Here is a 22448-nt window from a genome sequence, read left to right on the forward strand (position 1 = left end):
AACGAAAGTTACACATTCAGCAAAGTTACGATGATCGTGGTAGGAATGATTCAGAAAATAGGAAAGAAAAGTGTAAGCTGTTATTATACACAACTTAAAAGATGCTCTTTTCACAATCCATATAACAATTAATTAAGGGATGACTAACAGAGGTTCTACTGTAACTGTAAAATATATCCGTAAGAAAGTGCTTAAATTATTATCATCATCATTATTATTATCATTATTATTATTATTATTATTATCATCAATATTGTCAGATATAGGGGGGAGAGCCTTTAATCCTTCCCATTGAAGGCTTTAAGGAACCAACCTGGACAAATACCCAATGTCCCATCCCTACCTTCCCGTGGTGTTAGTAAGCATAATTTTACAAGCTGAACTAAAGGGAGGGGCTACTCATCAATTAGCACTGGTCAGCTTGATGAGTTAATGACTGAATTTGGTATAATTTTCCTCTAACCAATACCTAATTCCCTCTTTACCCTTTCCTATCCAGTCCTCTGACTGAACTCTTACTTTCTTCGACCCTGACGGCATTAGAGCATTCGAGGCCTAGGGGTTCATTTCCCTTTCCTTCCTCCTCTTTCTACTTTTCTGTTCCTAGTGCTGACCTGCTATGGCACTAAAATCGTCCTCCAGTGGCTTAAGGAGAGAAAGCTGGTGATCAACAAGATCTCCCAGCTAGGTCCAATGGACCCGTCGACCAACAGCAGGTGTGGTCCTCCAGACATTCTGGGGGTTTTGAGTGAATGAAGTAGCCACCAAAACGTTAAAATATGGTGTTCACTTAAATCCGCTACAACTTGCCATTTTTCACTCCAATATGACAGGCCATGATTGTTTGGCCAAACACATGCATAGAATTGGAATATATCAGTCCCCTAACTGTCCATTGTGCAACTCAAACCAAGAAATGGATTCGGAACACCTCAAAATCTGTGCTTCAGTGGCTGGCCATGATAATATCTTTGAAAAATATTGGAGTGCAAGAGGTCAAATGACTTTATTGTCAAACGCTGGCATTAGAAAACAACAACAACATTTTATTTTATTAGGTTATTTTACGACGCTTTATCAACATCTTTGGTTATTTAGCGTCTGAATGAGATGGTGATAATGCCGGTGAAATGTGTCCGGGGTCCAGCACCGAAAGTTACCCAGCATTTGCTCATATTGGGTTGAGGGAAAACCCCGGGAAAAAACCTCACCCAAGTAACTTGCCCCGACCGGGAATCGAACCCGGGCCACCTGGTTTCGCGGCCAGACGCGCTGACCGTTACTCCACAGGTGTGGACAACAACAACAACATATATATATTATGAGAACCAGTCACGTCTTTTGTAATTTTAATAGTAAACATATTATATTTTAACTATATTTATATTGATTTCCAAACAAACCATGTATTTAGTGTGATCAATTTTACGTGTTATTATGGATCTGAAGATAACATCATAATGCCGAAAACGTTAATCTCTTAATAAATGTACCATAGTATTCAAAACTATATTGTACTTACAGAAGCATATAGACGGTCCTCATATATATATACATCTTTGGTTATTTAGCGTCTGAATGAGATGAAGGTGATAATGCCAGTGAAATGAGTCCGGGGTCCAGCACCGAAAGTTACCCAGCATTTGCTCATATTGGGTTGAGGGAAACCCCCGGAAAAAAACCTCACCCAAGTAACTTGCCCCGACCGGGAATCGAACCTGGGCCACCTGGTTTCGCGGCCAGACGCGCTGACCATTACTCCACAGGTGTGGACAACAACAACAACATATATTATGAGAACCAGTTACGTCTTTTGTAATTTTAATAGTAAACATATTATATTTTAACTATATTTATATTGATTTCCAAACAAACCATGTATTTAGTGTGATCAGTTTTACGTGTTATTATGGATCTGAAGATGACATCATTATGCCGAAAACGTTAATCTCTTAATAAATGTACCATAGTATTCAAAACTATATTGTACTTACAGAAGCATATAGACGGTCCTCATATATATATATATATATATATATATATATATATATATATATTTATAAGTTGTTCCCCGCTTATCGGTCAACTATCAACTTGATTATGAAACATATCTTTATACTTTGCATGTCTCATTTATTTTGACCAAATGTTCATATTTTATTATGCATTTTCCTTTTTTTCTATATGTTATATATTAAGTCTGATTTCTACTGACTTCTTGTGTACATTATATTATGATTATCTACTTCAGTTTTGTGTGTAAAATGTAGCGTACGTTACTTTTTAAATTTGTAATGTTTTTTTGTATCGCAGTTTTACTCCTGGTTGAGTGTTAGAGAAGGCCTTATGGCCTTAATTCTGTCAGATTAAATAAACCATTATTATTATTATTATTATTAAATTCAGACATTATGGTAACAATCTTCCATGGAAATAAGAAATTGGAAGGTTCAGTTACTGTGGCATATTGGAAAATTCTCCTTTTCCATCGCAGTAATCCTTCTGGGGTCCCTTAAGTTGAGAAATTATAGAATTAGAGGCCATTCTTTTTGAGGTTTGTAACAATGTCACAGGGTCTTTGTTACAGTTGGATAAAATAATGAAAAATAAGATAAGCACTTATCAGATCTCATACCTGAGAAAATAACAATGGCAGTGAGAAGAGCGTACTCTGCATTGTCCACCTTCATGGCATACATCTGCCGGCAGAACCGCAGCATGTCCTCGATAGTCTCTCCCATGCCTGCTAGACTGTAGCTGTCTCGAGTGTATGGCTGGTTGTTTGCAAACAGGATGGAATCTGACTGCACGTCATACCTCCGTGCCATTCGGAACATCATCACTTCACTCGAACAAGCCTGTGGAACATTATTTATAAGATTATATTCCCTCCTTAACAACATTACTTACTTAACCCTAGCATTACCAAGGTTGAACAAAAATTGCCCACCTTTTTATAATCTAAAATTTTCTTCAATAAATGAAATCTGTCAGTTTTCACCCTCCCTCTATTTGTCTCTAACATGATAAAGTATAAATGTACACATTTGTTCTGCTTTAGATTAGAAATACAGTGAAACCTCTCATTTACGGACATCGAAGGGACGTAACAATCTGTCCGCATCTGGGAGGTGTCCTTTATTGAGAGGGAGGTTCCCCAATCTATCAGTAAATTTATAATATGCATTATGTATCCCTTCATGCTTTAAATGAAATGTATTAGTGCAGTTTAATTCTAAATACAGTCTACTGTACTACAGTAAAGTCTTTGCAACTTTGAATTACAGTAGGCCTAGATAAGACCGAAAAAGGAAAATACAGTACTGTGCCATGCACTTTTATTCTAGGTCTATAGTTATGCAGTACTGTAATTTACAGTTTTCAACTCAACTTTTACGTTCAGGTACCATGTCTCTCGAAACAGAGCAACTGATTGAAGTGAAGAGAATAATCCTATTAACCCTATCATGTGTCGAATACAATTTCACCATCGCAGAAACCTTGGACCCAACAGACATGTTAAATTTTATGACTTTATTTATCCACCCGCTTGCAGCTAACAAGGGGTAGCCAGCTGGGCTAGTGGTAGCTTACGAGACCCTTATTGTCTTCTTTCATGTTAAGGAATTTCTGTACAGTTCTCAAAACTAAATTTTCCATTATTGTAACACATTAGGTCTTGAAATCCAAGTTCTGTCTGCAGTCAGGAGGTAAAGCAACCTTCAGGACTGTGAAACAGCTGTCTGTGTCCGTGTCTGAGTGTGTCCGTAAACGAGAGTTAAATTTATCATTATTTCTATATTATTTCAGTTGGGACATAAAAATCTGTCTGCATATGAGGAGTGTCCGTATCTGGGCGATGTCCGTAAGGAAAGGTTTCACTGTATAACACCCTAATAATTATTGAAGTATTTGTTGGTGGGCAGATTATGTACGTTAACTGGCAGTTAGTTATGGTGTTAGTATTTCATGTGACTAGGGTGACCAGATTCACATCGATAAAAAAGAGGACACAAAGCAGTGGCGGTTCCTCGGGGGAGGGAAGGGAGGAACGTCCTCCTCACATTTTTCTTCTTTTGAAAGTAAATTCCAAATGAAATATATGCTTTGAAATTCGAGGAAGATCCGATAAGTTTTAAGTTCACAGCTATAAGAAAATCTCGGTTGATCGAGTTTTTAACGACGCACACTCATGTGCTACTAGAAAACTGTGAGAAGGATGCGAGATTGTTTGAGTGGAGGAATGCCAATCCATTCCTCCTTTACTGCAGTTAATACTCATAGACAACAGCGCGCTAGCGGCGAAAGAAAAAAGCAGAGTTTTAAAGCAAGTAAATGAACGGATAGGGAGGAGATTCTCCTCTGAATCAGCACATGGACGGGAAATAGAAACCGACTGGTCGTGCAACAAGCTCGCTACCGCTGCCATCTAACGATGCTGCATTCAACCAGACTATAACACATCTAGGAGGAGACATAATAAAAACAGTTTTAACGCAAAGCTATGAAAGACACCATATATATATATTTTTTTTTTAATTATAGATCAAATATATTATTCATTGCACTTTATAAAAGCTACTATTCATGGTTTGAAACTTTCGAGGATATCTGAAAGTTGAAGTTGGATTTATATAAAACAAAGAGGAAGTAGTTCTACATTAGTATCGCAGATCTTTTTAGTCCCTGAAATTCACTTCCATTCATTGTCTACTAGACAGGACAACAGCCAAGTTGTCAGTTTTGCACAAATATCTTTGACATTGAAAGTACTGCAAACTACATTATTTTTAACATAAAAAAAAATTAATCGGCCACCAGCAGCTTTGAACAATAATGGTAGTATGACTTTACAAGAACTGACATTCTTCAAAAGCATGTGGTACTGAACTTGTAAAATGTACATGTGACAACACAGACCACGTGGGTGGGTGCAGTTTTCTCGCTTTCCTAACAGATTATTTCTCATTCTCATTTCCGTAAAACTGTTCCGGTTACGTGTTAAGCTGGTCTCTTCCAACACCTGTGATGCTGTAGTGTGCGTGAAAAATGCTGCTTGTAATTGTTAATTTGTGCAATTATTCAACAATGAATGGAAGTGAAAACATATTATATTTTGGACAATTTAGGAAACTCAGTTTACAAAAACAGATTATTGCTATACAAAAGGGAGGAAGGCCAACCCCAACACTACTTCGTCTTACATGTATGCATGCAGGCTAACTTGTAGCATTTGCACTGTTAACTTCTTTCCTCTTCTTAAGAAATATGCAGGAGCCGCCACTGACACAAAGGTTCAAAAAGGAGGACATTGTTCGAAAAAAGAAGACAGAAGACTTAGATTGAGGCTTAGGCCTATATTATACTTTAAGTTACGTCAATATCTATTTTATTACAAAATATTTACAGTACAGATTTAAAGGTTTGTACTTAAAAGTACATATATTAATATCTGTTTTATTATAAAATAGTTATGAAAAAACTTAATAATAATGATTTTACAGTTACGTAGCTACATATGAAAGTCAACAGAAAATTTTTGAAATCAGATTTGAAATCAGCACGAAAAATGCTATAAGAATCACCCATTCTTTATCTTTTAACAAAAAATATGTTTAATTTTGTTGACCAGTGTAATCAGATCTAAATTTATGAAAGATACTGCTAGGCAGTTGTTTGGAGAGACTTAACTTTTGAAAATACAAATTTTGTAAGATATTATAACACGTTATCAGCGCGAAATGAAGGAGAAATATGACGTGTCCAGGGAATATCATTGAAATCGACGAAGAAAAATTTAGAAAAAAATTACAGCAAACTGATAAATAATTATGGTCGCTTTGGAGTTCTACTTTTAGTCCAGGGGAAATAATTTGTCTTTTACGAAAACAGAGTCAAATTACGTTTTCCTGAGCATTATTATGATACTAATTTAGAAATAATTCGTGGTGAATGTTGTACCTTGAGTAATGCTATCTGATCCTCTCTGAGCAGCTTGTCGAAGCCAGGTAGCCGCTTGGCAAATTCCACAATAAGCTGGACTGTGAGGATTGTGATCTCCGTGATGTGACGGAACCTGAGGTCACTCTGGTCTTCACCATCTGTTGGCTGATTCTGTGGAATATTACATTTCCATCATTACTCACTGAAATCATCAAAGTCCTCGAAAGACTAACTTCTGAATAATTGTTGATTACACTATCTTCAAAGAAATAAATGTCTACTACTACTACATAACGTACATGTTTGTGCTTGTGTTGGAGCAGTACAAAGAATGAATTACTGAAGCCAGGAATGGATGAGCAAGTTTTCGTATTACAGAACTCAAGTTTTGTAATCATCAGATTAGGTATGAAGGAAACTCATCAGTGCTAGTAGAGGACCTTGAACCGACCTCCATAACTGGACTGTAGGCCTATTCCTTAATTAAAGATACAAGGATAATGAATCGATATTAATATAACATAGGTACATAATAAGCCTAAGGATGAGGTGTGTTCAGAGAAATAACAGAGCCTAATGTATATTTTAAAAAAGTGACTGAATGAATTTGTGTGTGTTTTTGTGTGTGAATTAGCATCCTGAGTCCTGAGATATTTGTTGCTTTATTTTTAAAGTTCAATATAATTCTATACTTAAAAAAAGGTCACTGACATGAGGGAAAATGCTGAAAAAATACTGCAGGTTACAGTGAGGGCACAAATGCAGGTATATTATACTTTACTTCGGGTCTTTGCACATACATCTTATGTCATAATCATGTATGAAGTAGCCTAGTGTACAGTATAGTATACTATACTCTCAGGACTTGAGAGGTTATAGAACTTTTTGTTATCAGTTTAGGTACGAAGGAAACATCACCGAAAGATTATTATTAGATAGTGAGTGAGCTACATGGGCTCTGGTCTACTTAAATAATATTTTTTTTCTGTTGTTAAAAATATATATATATATTTTTTTAAAACAAGTGAACGAAAAATGAACCAGGTATAAATGAGTTCACATAGTACTCCTCAGATGAATGATATGTATGAAGTACATAACATTATTTATTTTCATTGTTGTATAAAACTACATTCACATTTTTGGATAAATGTGAATTATTTTTAAATTGCCTAATATAGAATATCATCACAGTCTAGTATATACAGTCGCGAAGCTCAATACGTAGTAAATATGCAAACATTAGATAGTTGCTCACCACTAGGATTGCTAATATCGCCTTATTACAGGCAATGCAAAATAGTACCGTCACAGTCTATTGTTTCTAGCACCCTCAAAACTCAAGCTTCGTGACTGTATATAGTAGACTGTGATATCATCATTTAGAAATTCTACAAGTAAAATATTTTTTTATACTTCTTCAATCTATTTTTTTTTTTTAAGTTTAATTTATAATCACTCTAGTAACAAGCATATTGCGACTCTCTGCTGGAGAACGATACATTGGGTTTTGCCACTTTGAACAACAATGGAGTCACTTCTCACGAATCAGTATTTGTCAGTGGCGTATACTGGTTAAAGGGTTTGGGCTACCGCTGACCCTATTATTACACAAAATATATCTAACAATTACTTTAATTTTAATTACTATGGTAAAACTAATAATACAAAATTATTACATTATGTTATATTATAAACTTTTTCTTTTGTAATTTCCTTGGGCTACCACCGGTAGCCCCGGTAGCCCGCAAAATACGCCCCTGGTATTTGTATCTTTGTTGTAGTGTTCTGAAATAACTGGATATCATTATTTATGATCGAGGAAACCACTAAAAACCTTGATTGGTCGACCCTCAGATTTGAACTCGAGACTTAAATGCAAGACTAGTGTTTTATCACTGAGTTACCTTACTCGGTTAGTGTGATCTAAGGTTAGGTACTGCTAGCTATTTAACATAAAATATACAATTATTTTTTTACAATCCAGTATATATTCACAACAAATTAAATGCATTTCTTTAGACATCAACGTACTTTACTAAAATATGGAAGAATTTTTCTTTAACTTCCGTTAATTACAATTAAAAAAATACGCATATTATGCCGTTTGTTACAAAGTTAAAGGCAGAACACCACTTCAAATCTGAGATGGGCCCAACTAAAATATTTTCTTCTAAAACCAAGACTGAATAAACAGATGTGAAAATTTGAGTATATTTCATACAAGTTATTTTAAAGGGGTTATTTTTGGAACTTCATAAAACAATGAACTTCAAATACAATAAATTCAAACTGTATGGAAATCTCTTCTCCTATTCTACATGAATTAATTTGAATTATTCTGTTACAGTGCAAACAGTAGATATTAAACCAAGCTGGGTATTAATTGACATTAGCACTGGTAGGAAATTGGAGTTAAAAAACAAACACTGCAATTACGTAAGAATTTTTAGAAAGCATATTCGAATCTCAGTACTACTTACATGTTTAAGGTACTGTAATGATCTGAATTTTCTTACCGTAATCCTTTTGAGGTCCTCTTCTGAAGGTTGTTCATACTCGTTTTGAAAGTAGACGAGCCTGTGTATCAGTTCTTCCTGCTCTGGACTCACGGGTTTCACCCCGTTTATTGAAGGCAGCTTCTCTGGCTCTGCCTGCACATCGTACAAAAATATTGTTCAGCACAATGCCTTTCTATGGTATGCGTACACTTAATTTCTGGAGGCTTATTAAATACAGATTTAGCAAATATAGGTGGACATCTATTATTTACACCATTAGGAAATATCATTAAGAAATTCATTACCAAGATTGTTGAATGAGAGATCCCTCGACCTTTCTGGTTTTTTTTTTTTTTTTTTGGAAAGCCCACATTCTTTCAGTAAGAGAAGTAACGGCTTGGTTTAAATTTATCACGACCAAACTGTAGCTGGATTTGGATTGAAGAAGAGGTGACTGCAGTTTTTTAAGGATAAAGTAATTTAGTAAATTACAATTAATTACTCATGTTTCATATTACTGAAACTGATCAGGAAGAGGAAAATAAATTGGCGAATGGGAGAAAAGTTCGGGGCAGAAGAAGATATCAGATGATAGACGACATTAAGATATATGGATCATATACAGAGATTAAGAGGAAGGCGGAAAATAGGAAAGATTGAGGAATGATGGGTTTGCAGTGAATGACTTGCCCTTGGGCAGAAAACTATGAATTACTGAATTTCATATTAAGATTATAGTTGTTTCAGGGTATAGATTTAATCAATCAAGGACTTAAAACATAAAACAATCTTACTTACTTACTTGTGGACTTTAAGCAACCCAGAGGTTCATTGCCGCCCTCAAATAAGCCCGCCATCTGTCCCTCTCCTGTGCAAGAATAATCCAGTCTCTACCATCATATCCCATCTCCCTCAAATCCATTTTAACATTATTCTCCCACCTACGTCTCGGCCTCCCCAAAGGTCTTATTCCCTCTGGCCTCCCAACTAACACTCTATATGCATTTCTGGATTCGCGCATACGTGCTACATGCCCTGCTCATCTCAAACGTTTGGATTTAATGTTCCTAATTATATCAGGTGAAGAATACAATGCATGCAATTCTGCGTTATGTAACTTTTTCCATTCTCCTGTAACTTCATCCCTCTTAGCCCCACCAATTTATAATGTCTTTTTATATAAATGAATCAAATTAATATTCAGTCAATTTATAATGTATATTTTAGATTTTATCCCATTTGTTGGCTTTTAATAAAAAAATTATACCGACAGATTTTCCAGTCAATGGACAATGTTAAAAAAAATTCACTTTATTGTTACAATTTGCAAGTTTGCACTAACACTGTTACCAGGGATATACGCGGGGGGGGGGGGGTTGAAACCCTCATTGAACTTAAAAAAATGACATAGGCCTATTTAGATCTGAGCATTTTTTAAATCCATAATCGTTTTCCCCTTCTCTAATTTTTCACTGTCAGAGTAACAAAATCTACATCGACATAAGTCGTAGTCCTCCTACCCCTCCTTCAATATAAACCCTGTACTTTGTGCTGTGGCACATTCGAATTATAATAATGCCATCTTTATTATAGAGAGACTTACCGTCTAGTACTGACCTTGAAATAAAGTGAAGTCGACACAATATGAAATTTAACTTGTTTGTTAAAAATTGGATGGCTGTGAAAAAATTACGTTTCAAAGATTTTATAAGGATATTCATGAATATGTTTTATTAGAACATAGTATAATATTAATAAATATATCGTAACATAATAATAATAATACACAAAATTTAAAATACCGATAATATAAATTATTACAATTTTAATAATGACAAATAATGGCAAATTTTTTCGTACGCCACTGACTGTTACTCTTTGTTGCGAAGTAATATATAGTTTCGGTATAATAAGTCAACGAATGTACCCCCAACATAATTCATCTATTGATAAAAGTATGTGGGCGTCCATGTTAGTACTAGATTCTGCAGTAATAAATATTCAATCGAAGAAGAGCCACATAGATTTCTAATTCTAGATATAATTTTAAAGAAAAAGTTCAGTGATGATGATGATGATGATGATGATGATGATGATGGTGATGACAATGATGATAATATGAAGAAAGAGGGTAATGGTAATGAAGTGGTGTTAATTGTCATAAACATTTTTGAAGTGTTATTACTTCGATAATACGTGAAAAAAGAGAGGGGGGAAGAGAGGGGAGGGGGAGGAGAGGGGAGGGGAGAGAGCGAGATATATATATCAACAAAATGTATAAACAATACCAGAGGCCAATTCAGATGAGATGACTAAATGAATAGAACACTTACTTACTTACTGGCTTTTAAGGAACCCGGAGGTTCATTGCTGCCCTCACATAAGCCCGCCATTGGTCCCTATCCTAAGCAAGATTAATCCAGTCTCTACCATCATATCCCACCTCCCTCAAATCCATTTTAATATTATCTTCCCACCTACGTCTCGGCCTCCCCAAAGGTCTTTTTCCCTCCGGCCTCCCAACTAACACTCTATATGCATTGAATAGAACACTATATTTACAAATATAAAGAGTATATAACATAGTTTACAAATAAGGAAATAACATTTTTAGGTAATGAAATTGAGATTAAAGAGTGGTCGGTATGGAAGCGTCAGAAATGAATGTATAATAGAACCGATTTTATAGTAGGAGGACCTTATTACATGAAGGTAATACTGGACATGAAATATATTTTATCATGGTATATCACAATAATAATTAAAAAGTGATTAAACGAAGGGTAGACAGGACTATGGACAACGTTAGGTAAGAGAGAATATTACAAATAATGTCATAATAGTGAGTAAGAAAAAGATTGTAGGACAAGTTTAGATTAGAATAGGAGACTTAACATTAAGAAATGATGACGTAATTAGTTAGGAAATTATTGCACCATATAAGATAATGTGAGGTCCATCATTACGTGTAATGAATGGCTGACAAATATATCATATCATATTTACGAATTTAATTCATGTTATAAGTTAGATAAGGTATGAAAAATGAGTCATTAAAATACCTTTTGATCAGGCTCCTTCATCATTACAACTTCAGGTGACCCGTTTGTTGTTGAGTTTGGTTTATCTTTGTCTTTCTGTGCTTTCTTCTCCTTTCTCTTTACTGCACACTGGTACTCAGGTACAACACCTGCCAACAGACAGAAAAACAATGAAATCTACATTCCACAATTGTGATTCAATCGTTCTACCATGCCCTTGTTCAAGGGTATAGTCACAAGGTCATGGAAAGGAATTGAGGCACGTTACTCATTTCTAAAGTGCACAACTTTACGAGGCACTTATTTTTACTGCCTTCAAACATTTTAACGCAAGCGAAACATGAATATACAGCTTGAAATCTCTACTGTGCTTTACAAGAGAACACTAACTTACTTCAACGACATTGGGAGAGATCATAGCTTTACTTCAGAAGAGATGAGGCATGGACTTTTTCCACTGCTGATCATGAATATAGGAATTCACATTTCCGGCTCTACCCAGTGTTGCCATACCTACTGATTAAGCAGGAGATTTCCTGTTTTTCCATTGAATCTACTGCTCTACTTCTTTGTTTGTCAAAAGTCCGAATTTCTCCTTCGTTTTTGGCATGTTGCAGTCACCTGGTTCTATGCCCGGATTTTAAATTTATTACATATTATATTATGTCACCATGTCTTACTTTTCCATCTTATACACAAGTCAAACGATGTTTTCGTTTTTCTCCCCAACGAGCTAGAAGTAAGAATATTCTTCTAGCTCGTTGTGTCTCCCTGCTCATAACGCATTGTCACAATGATGCTTAAAGAGCGAGAACACGTGAAACAGTGAGAGAGTAAAGTGTAGGTAATGGTATTTTTGTGTTACATACCGTGCACAGTGATCTTTTAAAATTATTGAAAGTGTCCCAGCAAGAAAGAAGAGTAAATACTTCTTCGCAGAATTATAAATCAGAGTGGGAAAATTATGAACAGTTTAAATTGTAGTTATGCAAAAACAGGAAAAGGGATCGTTTTTCGTCTGTTATAATCGCAGCTAATGCAGTACTGTCTTTAATATCATCTTTAAAATAAATCTTGTTCTATCTAAAATAATAATAATAATAATAATAATAATAATAATAATAATAATAATAATAATAATAATAATAATCCGTGGCGCTACAGCCCGTGAATAGCCTAGACCGACCAGCCAGCTGCTGGCCTCACGCCCACATGCCGAAGCAGAGGTGAACGATCATCCAACCAAAATGGAGATATCGTATGGTTAGCACGATGATCCCCCCAGCCGTTATAGCTGGCATTCACAACCAGATTTCGCTACCTATCGTAGCTCCCCAAGTGCATCACGATGCTGGGTGGGCACCGGTCCCATACACTGGCCGAAATTTCATGAGAAAATTTCTTCCCCCATGAGGACTCGAACCAGCGCGCATTCCATAACGCGAGTCCTAGGCAGGATGCCTTAGACCACGACGCCACGGCGCGGGACTCTATTTAAAATCGTTTGTCAATATACAAAAAAACTCCTGATTAATACATTTTAATGCGAAACATTGTCAATGAGACATTACTGTGTAAAAACAAAATTGCATGACTTATTTACATACGCTGAGTAAAGATGAAGTAGTAATATTTAGCATAATTGTTCAATTTCATTGGTTAGGGATGTGCTATATAGTAATAAAACAGTATCATCTTTCTTACAGTATACACTGTTTTGTAATTAATATTATAATAAGAAGAAAAAATTCATGTTTAATTAATCTACTGTAATCTCCTGTTTTTTTCGATGGTTTTCTCCTGATTTTCGTGAGTAGGTCGTGGCAACACTGGCTCTACTCGAGTTCAGGTGGACAAAAAGGGAAGGGCGGGAAGGAATAAGTTAAGTGTGTGTGATTTAGAAACTGTCAAGATCCCAAGGAGTAAGACACCCATTGTCCACTATTGTGGCTGAGGGGTTAGCAAATCTAACTCCGAACCCAGCAGTCCCAGGTTCGATTCTCGGTCAGGACGAGTTGCCTGGGTGAGCTTTTTTCGGGGTTTTCCCTCACTCCTACAGATGAATATCAGATAACTTTATCAGGCCATTGGAACCCCACTCATCTTCGCCACTTCCTTTCCTCCCCCATCATCCTTTCCTCATCATCCCGTTTCTGGTTTTTCAGATCACTCTACCGGCAGCCTCCCGAAGCTGCTGACTCTCTCGACCGGCCTCCGTGGAATGTAGTTCAGCGATGTTGGATGGCTTCTGCAATGGCACCCGAGGCGGACCTACTCGGGGGAGGAGTTTCGCCTCGGACAGGGACTGACAGGAGGGCCTTGGGGGAATTTGTCGAAGCAGGAATGGTATATGGATTCTGTCAGCTGTAGGGACCGGTCGTTAAGGGAGTCATGTGGTTAGGGTGATGCGCGTAGGGGATCTGTGGCATGCAACTCATTCCATATTGAGGGTTAGCGCAATAGATCTCAATAGGTCGCAGTGCTGGGCCATCCGTGCCCCCTTCAGTCAAGACGCCCATTTCTCCACTACTTTTCTGTTCACCTGATAGAATCAACTCCTACATTAATAATCAGCATTGCAAAAGGCCCAAGCTTAATCTTTTCTGAAAAATTCGGCACTTATTTCTCCTTCATTCAGAACACTAAAACTATACTTCCTAGTAAACAAAGCTAGAACATGAAATAAAACTATACTTCCTAGTAAACAAAGCTAGAACATGAAATATCACTAGCAACTGCTTACCACACATTCTGAGAAACCGAGCAATAAGTAATATTTATAAATAATTTTGCAGTTATGAAAGCAGTGGCTTCATAATTAGAATATTTTAACCTAATAACAATCACATGGTGGTAAAATAAAATCATGTACTTGCATATGAAAGGATCAAAGCCTAGTGGGCCAAGCGCCATTTATTAAAAACAGAGAAAGCAAGGGTTAAAGTTAAGTGAATACCACAGTTTAATGAAGACTGACATATCATTTAGTTTTAATGTGTATACTTCATATTACTTGCTATATGTTTCTATTGAATTATGGTAATAACTTCATTTTAACCCTTGTTTTCTACGGTTTTAGTAAATGGCGCTTGGCCCACTATGATTCTGAACCCTTTATATGATACACAAACATGAAGAATTAATTTAACCTTAATACACAGATTATTTCACATTTTCTTCAACTTGCCATTTTGAAAAAGAAAAAGAAAATCATCCACAATTCAATTTCATAATGGCGTTAAATTAAACATCTGTTAAAGCAGTTATTTACAAGAAAATCTTAAACACAGTAATGATATTTCAATATTCTAGAAAGAAATCGTATACACTAAAAAGATTGAAGGGAATACTACATACAAAAATTGATAATTTGATGGCAAGGTGTGTCAAAGCCTCTACAAAGTCTGAGAAAAATCGTTTTGAAGAAAGTCTCTTCAGGATTCCAGACTAAACAGCATGCACTTTTTTCAGAAATAGGAGGTGATGAACGTGCAATAAATAATTCATCAGATTTCCCTTAGTATGGGAAGGGTGAGAAGGATATGATTGTGTCTGAGAAGTTCTTCCTTACACTCTGGCCTCATGCCAACACTCAGGCACTTCTTGAGCCGACACTCTTGGCATTTCCGTCGCATGTACATGTCGATTTCGCAGTTATTCCCATACTTGCACTGATACACTGCATTCTTCGTAATGCTTCTCCGGAAAAAACCTGAACCAAGAAAGAACAAATTTGTTACAATTCCGAATATTTAATCACTAAATTCAAGTAAAATCTAAGCAAAATATAAATCAGGTGTGTTTCTTTAAATGTTTATAACTGATATCTTAACCATAATAATATATTATGAAACAAGTTTATAATGTTATACCACAGTCTAGTATATGCAGTCACGAAGCTTGAGTTATGAGGGTACTAGGAACAATAGACTGTGCAGGTACTATTTTGCATTGTCTGTGATGAGGCGATAGTAGCGATCCTAGTGGTTAGCAACTATCTATGGATGCACATTTTTACTACGTATTAAGCTTCGTGACTGTATATACTAGACTGTGGTTATATTTTAGGGTAGAAATCAATGTTTAGGAAACGAGCAAAGTGAGTGCAATAACTGTATAACATTTTAACATATCTTTTTTTGTATGACAGCATTATGAAACAATTAATAAAGAAATAACATCAAATTTGACATCTTGGTCTATGAAGAAAGAGGTTGCTATGACAATAATGATGTATTAAATATTATAGCATGGCAAATCGTTTCATAATATTAACTTTATGGCACAAGTTATGCCGTCATAATAGAAGTCATGACGTTTTAGTTGGCATGGTAATATTTTACGGCTCTGCTACAAAAATGTCGCATATTATGCACGATTTTCACTAACGATAAAGAATCTTTATAATGCTGGAGCACAAAAAAAAAAACATCATTTCATACAAATCAAAATAAAATTAAAATCCATTTATTTAATGTTATCACAACCTATTTAACTCTTGTAACTATATTTAAGTCCACTTATACGTGAATTCCGTGTACGGACATTTTATTTCTTACACAATTGTTTGAATTTGGATTCTGTATTATCAGGAAGCACCTAAAATAATAAAACATTTACCTACGTCCAGAATGTCTGAAGATCAACAATAATTAAACTAAGATACAGAAAACGCATTCATGAACAAGATAATATCTTCTTCATGAATGCATTTTCTGTATCTTTGTTATATATTATATTCAATCAGTTTAATAAAAACTCATCAAGAGTCCTAAATTTGTAGAACTGATACAGTTTCAATGACCTGATGATTCAATCCACCCAAAATTTATCGATAGTTTTGGATCATAATTCAATAGTAATTCATTCATTATTTACAATATATAAAGTAAAAGCAAATATGATATCTACATGTATTATATACTTTTACTTATTTAAAGTTACTAAAGAACTCGTTGGCGCAAAACAATGATCAATAATTTGTAAACAAACTGTTTATTTTTAATGATAATCGTGTTACTACTAACTTCACAAAGGAGCATCACACTATTCATCATACAATTTTAAAGGTACCAGAACATACACAATTCAGTAGCCCCTGATGATCGTAACAATTATAAGTTGCATGGATTTCATGTAGTTTTAAAATGAAATGTGTCTCAACCTCTATTGAGGCCAAGATTCCCCTATAAAGTATTTTTTTTGTGTGTATGTGTCTGACCTCACGTTCGATTTTCGTTGTTGCAAATTTGTTTCGATTATAAAATAAAATAAAATAAAATATATAAATTTTTTCACGTATTTATGCAGCAATTTAATATTTTTATCTATAAAACAATAACTTTTTTTTTGTTTTTAAATTAAGTTTCTATGAAACTCACTCAATTGGTTCTTTTTTCAAAACACTTGGTTCTCTGATGTACATCTCTCCTCACAATTATTACTTTATCACAGGTTGGGAATAATAATTTGATCTATAGAAAATTCGCAGTTCAGAGTACAGTAGGGATCTTACAGAAGAAATATTGCAATAGTTGTCCAGCTTCATAGCAGGAACAAAATAATACATTATACATTCATGAATGTAGTAAAAGTAACGACCTTTCCTGTAACTGGTAATGTCAATAGACAAACAACGATAAAGAATCAGAAGAAGCACATCGTGTGTTACTTTAGGAAGTGATTGAGAAGAAGATGCATCACTCATTCTGACAGACGTTTACGAATTCGTCTCTCAAGAGACAAATAAGTATATGAGGGCAAATTTTTTTTAAGTGAAACATTTATGTTTAGGTACAAGAAAGGAAAATTGTAACGTTTTGACACGAAAGGTTTACTCTGACGTCACTCATGGTACTATGCAAACAAAAATATAAGATGAACTTGTGTCTCATGGTTCTCCACATGATCCGTCTCATTCCATTCTCTATATAATGTGCCTCGAGGTTTCCCACATAACAGTCACGTAAATATTGAGTATATGGGTTAGCCATATGCATGAATTTGAAATAAAATATACCACAATTAAAGAAAGTACATATTGTATTTTATTAGTTCAATTTGAGTATAAACGTTTAATGCAATCATTGGATTTCTTGAATCCCGTCACTTTTTATTAATCTGTACTGGCTGCCATTCTACTCATGGTGTTCAAATGTGTGAACAGTCATTCTTTCGTTACACCCGTCAACACACAAATAAAAACATTTCTCTGGTTAGAATAGGGTTGCCAGATTTTCAAACTGAAAATACGGGAGATTTTGGAAATAATTACCAAAATCGTTCTATCAAGACATTACCGACATATTTTACCTTCAGGAGTCCTATGTTATATACAGTATAACTGTACGTAAAAGTAATTTATGCCATCCTAGCATTATAAACAGGTTGTTACTACATCCAGTATCGTGCGTAATCGGCTTATTATGGCACGTGTGCCAATAATAGCAATGACGTATTCGCTATGACGTAATATCGGAACGCATGCAACTCGCCTGGCTATCTTGCTTACCACTTCTACGCGCCACGTAACAAGAAATGAAATGCAGGACAGAAGGTAACGTATCATTTATTTCCAATCTTTAACAATTTTGTATCACGTTTGTAATATCACATAAAACAGTTCTGTGGTTCAGAGAAACTATGTTAACAAAATAAAGGAACGAATGTAACATAAAATTTGATACCTAAGGTATAACTAGAGTTTGTAATATCTGCAAGGTCATCCATTTCTCTTTATTCAATGTCAATGCAAATGTGTAACTAATGGATACGATCAATATGAACATATCAACACTAATGTTAGCTATGGATGCCAAATAATTTCATAATTTATTTCCTACAATTTATAATGCTAAGATGCCATAAGGTGTTGTATTCAACTCGTGGATAATCTTATTAGGACACTCATGAAAACTGTCGCATGAACGATGCCATAGTAATCAAGATTATCCACTTGTTGCATAAATAACTATTAAAATGAATCGCATAACGCTATTAATACTTACTACTTGCTTTGTATTCATTCAGAAACTTTTACAATAAATTGAAACTTAGGTACCTTAGCAAAACAGTTGAAAATGAATGAGAATTTATCATTGTAGATTACACTTTAAAAATATGTAATTAGAATAACTTTCATAACATCATAGCACTATTCATATTTACCATTTAAATATATAAATAGATAAGTAAACAAATAAATAAACAAAATAAATTACGTGAGAAAATATTATCAGTACGTGAGACAGGATACTGACGAAAATGTGGATAAAATACGAGAGAATCCAAAAAAGTACGGACACCTGGCAACCCTAGGTTAGAAGTAAAATTGTGACATTTTGAACTTTTCAGCCAATTATTATACCTACTACAAAATGTATTTCGTAGAAAAATACTCATGAATTTTACAGTGTTTCTCAACCATCGGGCCCAAAGTTCATTCCTTTATTTATGTCACATCAAATGATTTTTAATGGAATATGGAACATTTGTTGAAAGATTTGCCGGGCCATGACATTATTAAGTTTAAGGAACTCGCATCTAGCATACATTTCATGAATCCAATTTAATTTTAATAATCATGTTACTCTCATAGTCAAATAATGAGATACCAATAATCATATTAACGAGACACGTAATATGTAGGTACTATTTCATAATCTCTACTTCAACCAGTAATCTTAGGTATAAAAAGATGAATGTAATTATGTATAAATTAAATATGTTAATTCTAGAAACAAAAAAAAATTAATATTTCTTTTGTAGGAAACTTTTGAGAAGGAATTTCAGCATTTAATAGACAATGTCCAGGTGTCTCAAGCTATTTTATATATAGGAGTTCACCGCTATGGCTCTGTGGGTAAAGAGTATGCTTCCTAACCAAGCAGTTCGTGATTCGATTCTTAGCATAGGAGGAGATTTATTTTCATTCCAAGGGACTAGGTACTCTTTCCTTATTTTGTACTTGTCCTGTGACGTCTCCACAGCGACCCTGTATTATGCTGACCTCACAGAAGAACGAGTTGCTATGACAGCAGTGATCTATTAAATATTATTGCACGGAATACCGTTTAATAATATTAAGTGTATGGGACAAAGTTATGCCGTCATAATAGAAGTCATTACTTTTAGTCGGCATAGTAATAGTTTACGGCGCTGGTACAATAATGTGACTTTTTGTGCACGACTTTGACTAACAATAAAGACTGTTTACAATGCTGGTGCAAAAGAAATGTCGATAAGAAATTATATCGTTTTCCGAGGACTTCAGCAAACATGGCGAGGTGGTAAGCTAGTTTCCTGAGATTAGTTTTTAAAAACTTGTAAATACGATTTTTATAACATGTTCACGTTATTATTTAATACGAATTGATTTTAAATTATTCATATACCGGTACTTTTATTTTACAACATTAATAAGAATACCGGTACTACATGAAAATAGTGAAACTGCAATTTATATGGTATGCCACAGCCTTCCTTATTATCCATGGATGCTGTCATTGTTACAATCAATTGAAGAGTTCGCGGGAAAAACGATGAATGTCACATTTCTGTTAAGGATTAGATAATGATCTAATTGAGTCTATAACTGCAAGATGTAGTGCTGTTTCTATAGAAAATAAAGGAAAGGATTACTGTATTCGTGGTGATAATTCTCCTTCTTACCATTTTTCATAAGAACAACATTAAAGTTCGTAGTGATCCATTGAATTAGATAATGACATTAACCTTAACAAAAATGTGACATTCATCGTTTTTCCCGCGAACTCTACAATACAGCCAATTACGTTTCATATTTATAGTTTATTGAAGACATGCTCGAACAAGCTGAATTATGTAATGATAACAGAGCAATAATTGAGTTTATATGCAATGCCTTTAGTGTATCTCTATTTCTACTGTTTCCTAAGCTAAGTCCTTGTAACACGATAATATTTCAAATCGATATCGACACCGACTCGGCATTTCTGTTGCAGCTCAGTGTACAACAATTTTTTACGCCTTATCCAATTGAGAATGGAGCGAAACAGACTGCGTGGAAAACCACGGGATACCTACTTTAGCATGTTACATAGGTTGTTATGTCACCCGGATTTCTCTAGTGACCCTTTGATATAGACGTAGGTCTATTGAGTCGAAAACAGATTTAGTAGATATTTCTCAGGTTTAGTATCTCGAACAATTTTCGAAAGCTGGAAAATGCTTTCGCTCTCGAAAGGCAGGGACTACTGCTGATACGCACCTTTACATCCCTCACACGTGAGTGCATTGTAGTGATAGCCGGAAGCTCTATCCCCGCAGACGAGGCACAGTTCTTCCTGCTGACGCGGCGCTGGCCCCTTCTTCTTCTTGGCATCACAGCCATCAAAGCTGTGTCCATTGAGACTGCTCTGTGGTGATAAGTCCTCTCGACCTGGAACACAGAAATATCACAGTTAAGTATCACGTTCACTGCCGCATGATGATAGCACACGCCTTCGGCTTCTATAGTCTGTAACCAGTGTCACAATTTTATTATGTTAATTAGTGCTGAAAATAATTAACAATAAAATGCAACTGTGGAAGAGCGGGAAATTTTTAGGCGTCAAAGAAAATGTTTTCGCCAATTTTTAGTGTCAATATAAGAAGAAAATATGATGAAATGTGGCGATGATGATGATGATGATGATGATAATAATAATAATAATAATAATAATAATAATAATAATAATAATAATAATAATGACAATAAATGTCACTATTTTCCGATTTTGAACTTCATACATTGTCCTTAACTCCATATGTAGATGAAATTATTGGGGATCATCAGTGTGGTTTCAGGCGTAATAGATCGACTATTGATAAGATTTTTTGTAATCGACAGATATTGGAGAAAAAATGGGAGTAGGCCTATAAGGGTACAGTACATCAGTTATTCATAGATTTAAAAAAGGCGTATCACTCGGTTAAGAGAGAAGTTTTATATAATATTCTTATTGAATTTGGTATTCCCAAGAAACTAGTTCGATTAATTAAAATAGGTCTTAGTGAAACTTACAGCAGAGTCCGTATAGGCCAGTTTCTATCTGATGCTTTTCCAATTCACTGCGGGCTAAAGCAAGGAGACGCACTATCACCTTTACTTTTTAACTTCGCTCTAGAATATGCCATTAGGAAAGTTCAGGATAACACAGAGGGTTTGGAATTGAACGGGTTACATCAGCTTCTTGTCTATGCGGATGAGTGAATATGTTAGGAGAAAATCCTCAAACGATTAGGGAAAACGCGGAAATTCTACTTGAAGCAAGTAAAGAGATAGGGTTGAAGTAAATCCGGAAAAGACTAAGTATATGATTATGTCTCGTGATCAGAATATTGTACGAAATGGAGCTATAAAAGTTGGAGATTTATCCTTCGAAGAGGTGGAAAAATTCAAATATCTTGGAGCAACAGTAACAAATATAAATGACACTCGGGAGGAAATTAAACGCAGAATAAATATAGGAAATGCCTGTTATTATTCGGTTGAGAAGCTTTTGTCATCTAGTCTGCTGTCAAAAAATCTGAAAGTTAGAATTTATAAAACAGTTATATTACCGGTTGTTCTGTATGGCTGTGAAACTTGGACTCTCACTTTGAGAGAGGAACATTGGTTAAGGGTGTTTGAGAATAAGGTGCTTAGGAAAATATTTGGGGCTAAGCGGGATGAAGTTACAGGAGAATGGAGAAATTACACAACGCAGAGCTGCACGCATTGTATACTTCACCTGACATAATTAGGAATATTAAATCCAGACGTTTGAGATGGGCAGGGCATGTAGCACGTATGGGCGAATCCAGAAAAGCATATAGAGTGTTAGTTGGGAGGCCAGAGGGGAAAAGTCCTTTGGAGAGGCCGAGACGTAGATGGGAAGATAATATTAAAATTGATTTGAGGGAGGTGGGATATGATGATAGAGACTGGATTAATCTTGCTCAG

At 35.2% G+C, this 22448-nt stretch overlaps 1 protein-coding gene across 3 annotated transcripts in view; it reads right to left on the reverse strand.

The window, feature by feature from the left end:
* Positions 1-22448, reverse strand: part of LOC138701177 (ecdysone receptor-like) — a 409832-nt gene that overhangs the window by 16212 nt on the left and 371172 nt on the right. For all 3 annotated transcript variants that reach the window (XM_069827802.1, XM_069827803.1, XM_069827804.1), the window contains 6 exons: positions 20733-20903; positions 15057-15197; positions 11507-11634; positions 8463-8597; positions 5962-6114; positions 2636-2858 (listed from right to left, as the gene is read on the reverse strand). In XM_069827802.1, the coding sequence (XP_069683903.1) occupies positions 2636-2858; positions 5962-6114; positions 8463-8597; positions 11507-11634; positions 15057-15197; positions 20733-20903 (951 nt within the window). The remainder of the gene's footprint in view (positions 1-2635; positions 2859-5961; positions 6115-8462; positions 8598-11506; positions 11635-15056; positions 15198-20732; positions 20904-22448) is intronic.

The sequence above is a fragment of the Periplaneta americana genome, chromosome 6, assembly GCF_040183065.1.
Source record: "Periplaneta americana isolate PAMFEO1 chromosome 6, P.americana_PAMFEO1_priV1, whole genome shotgun sequence".
Classification (NCBI taxonomy): Eukaryota; Metazoa; Arthropoda; class Insecta; order Blattodea; family Blattidae; genus Periplaneta; species Periplaneta americana.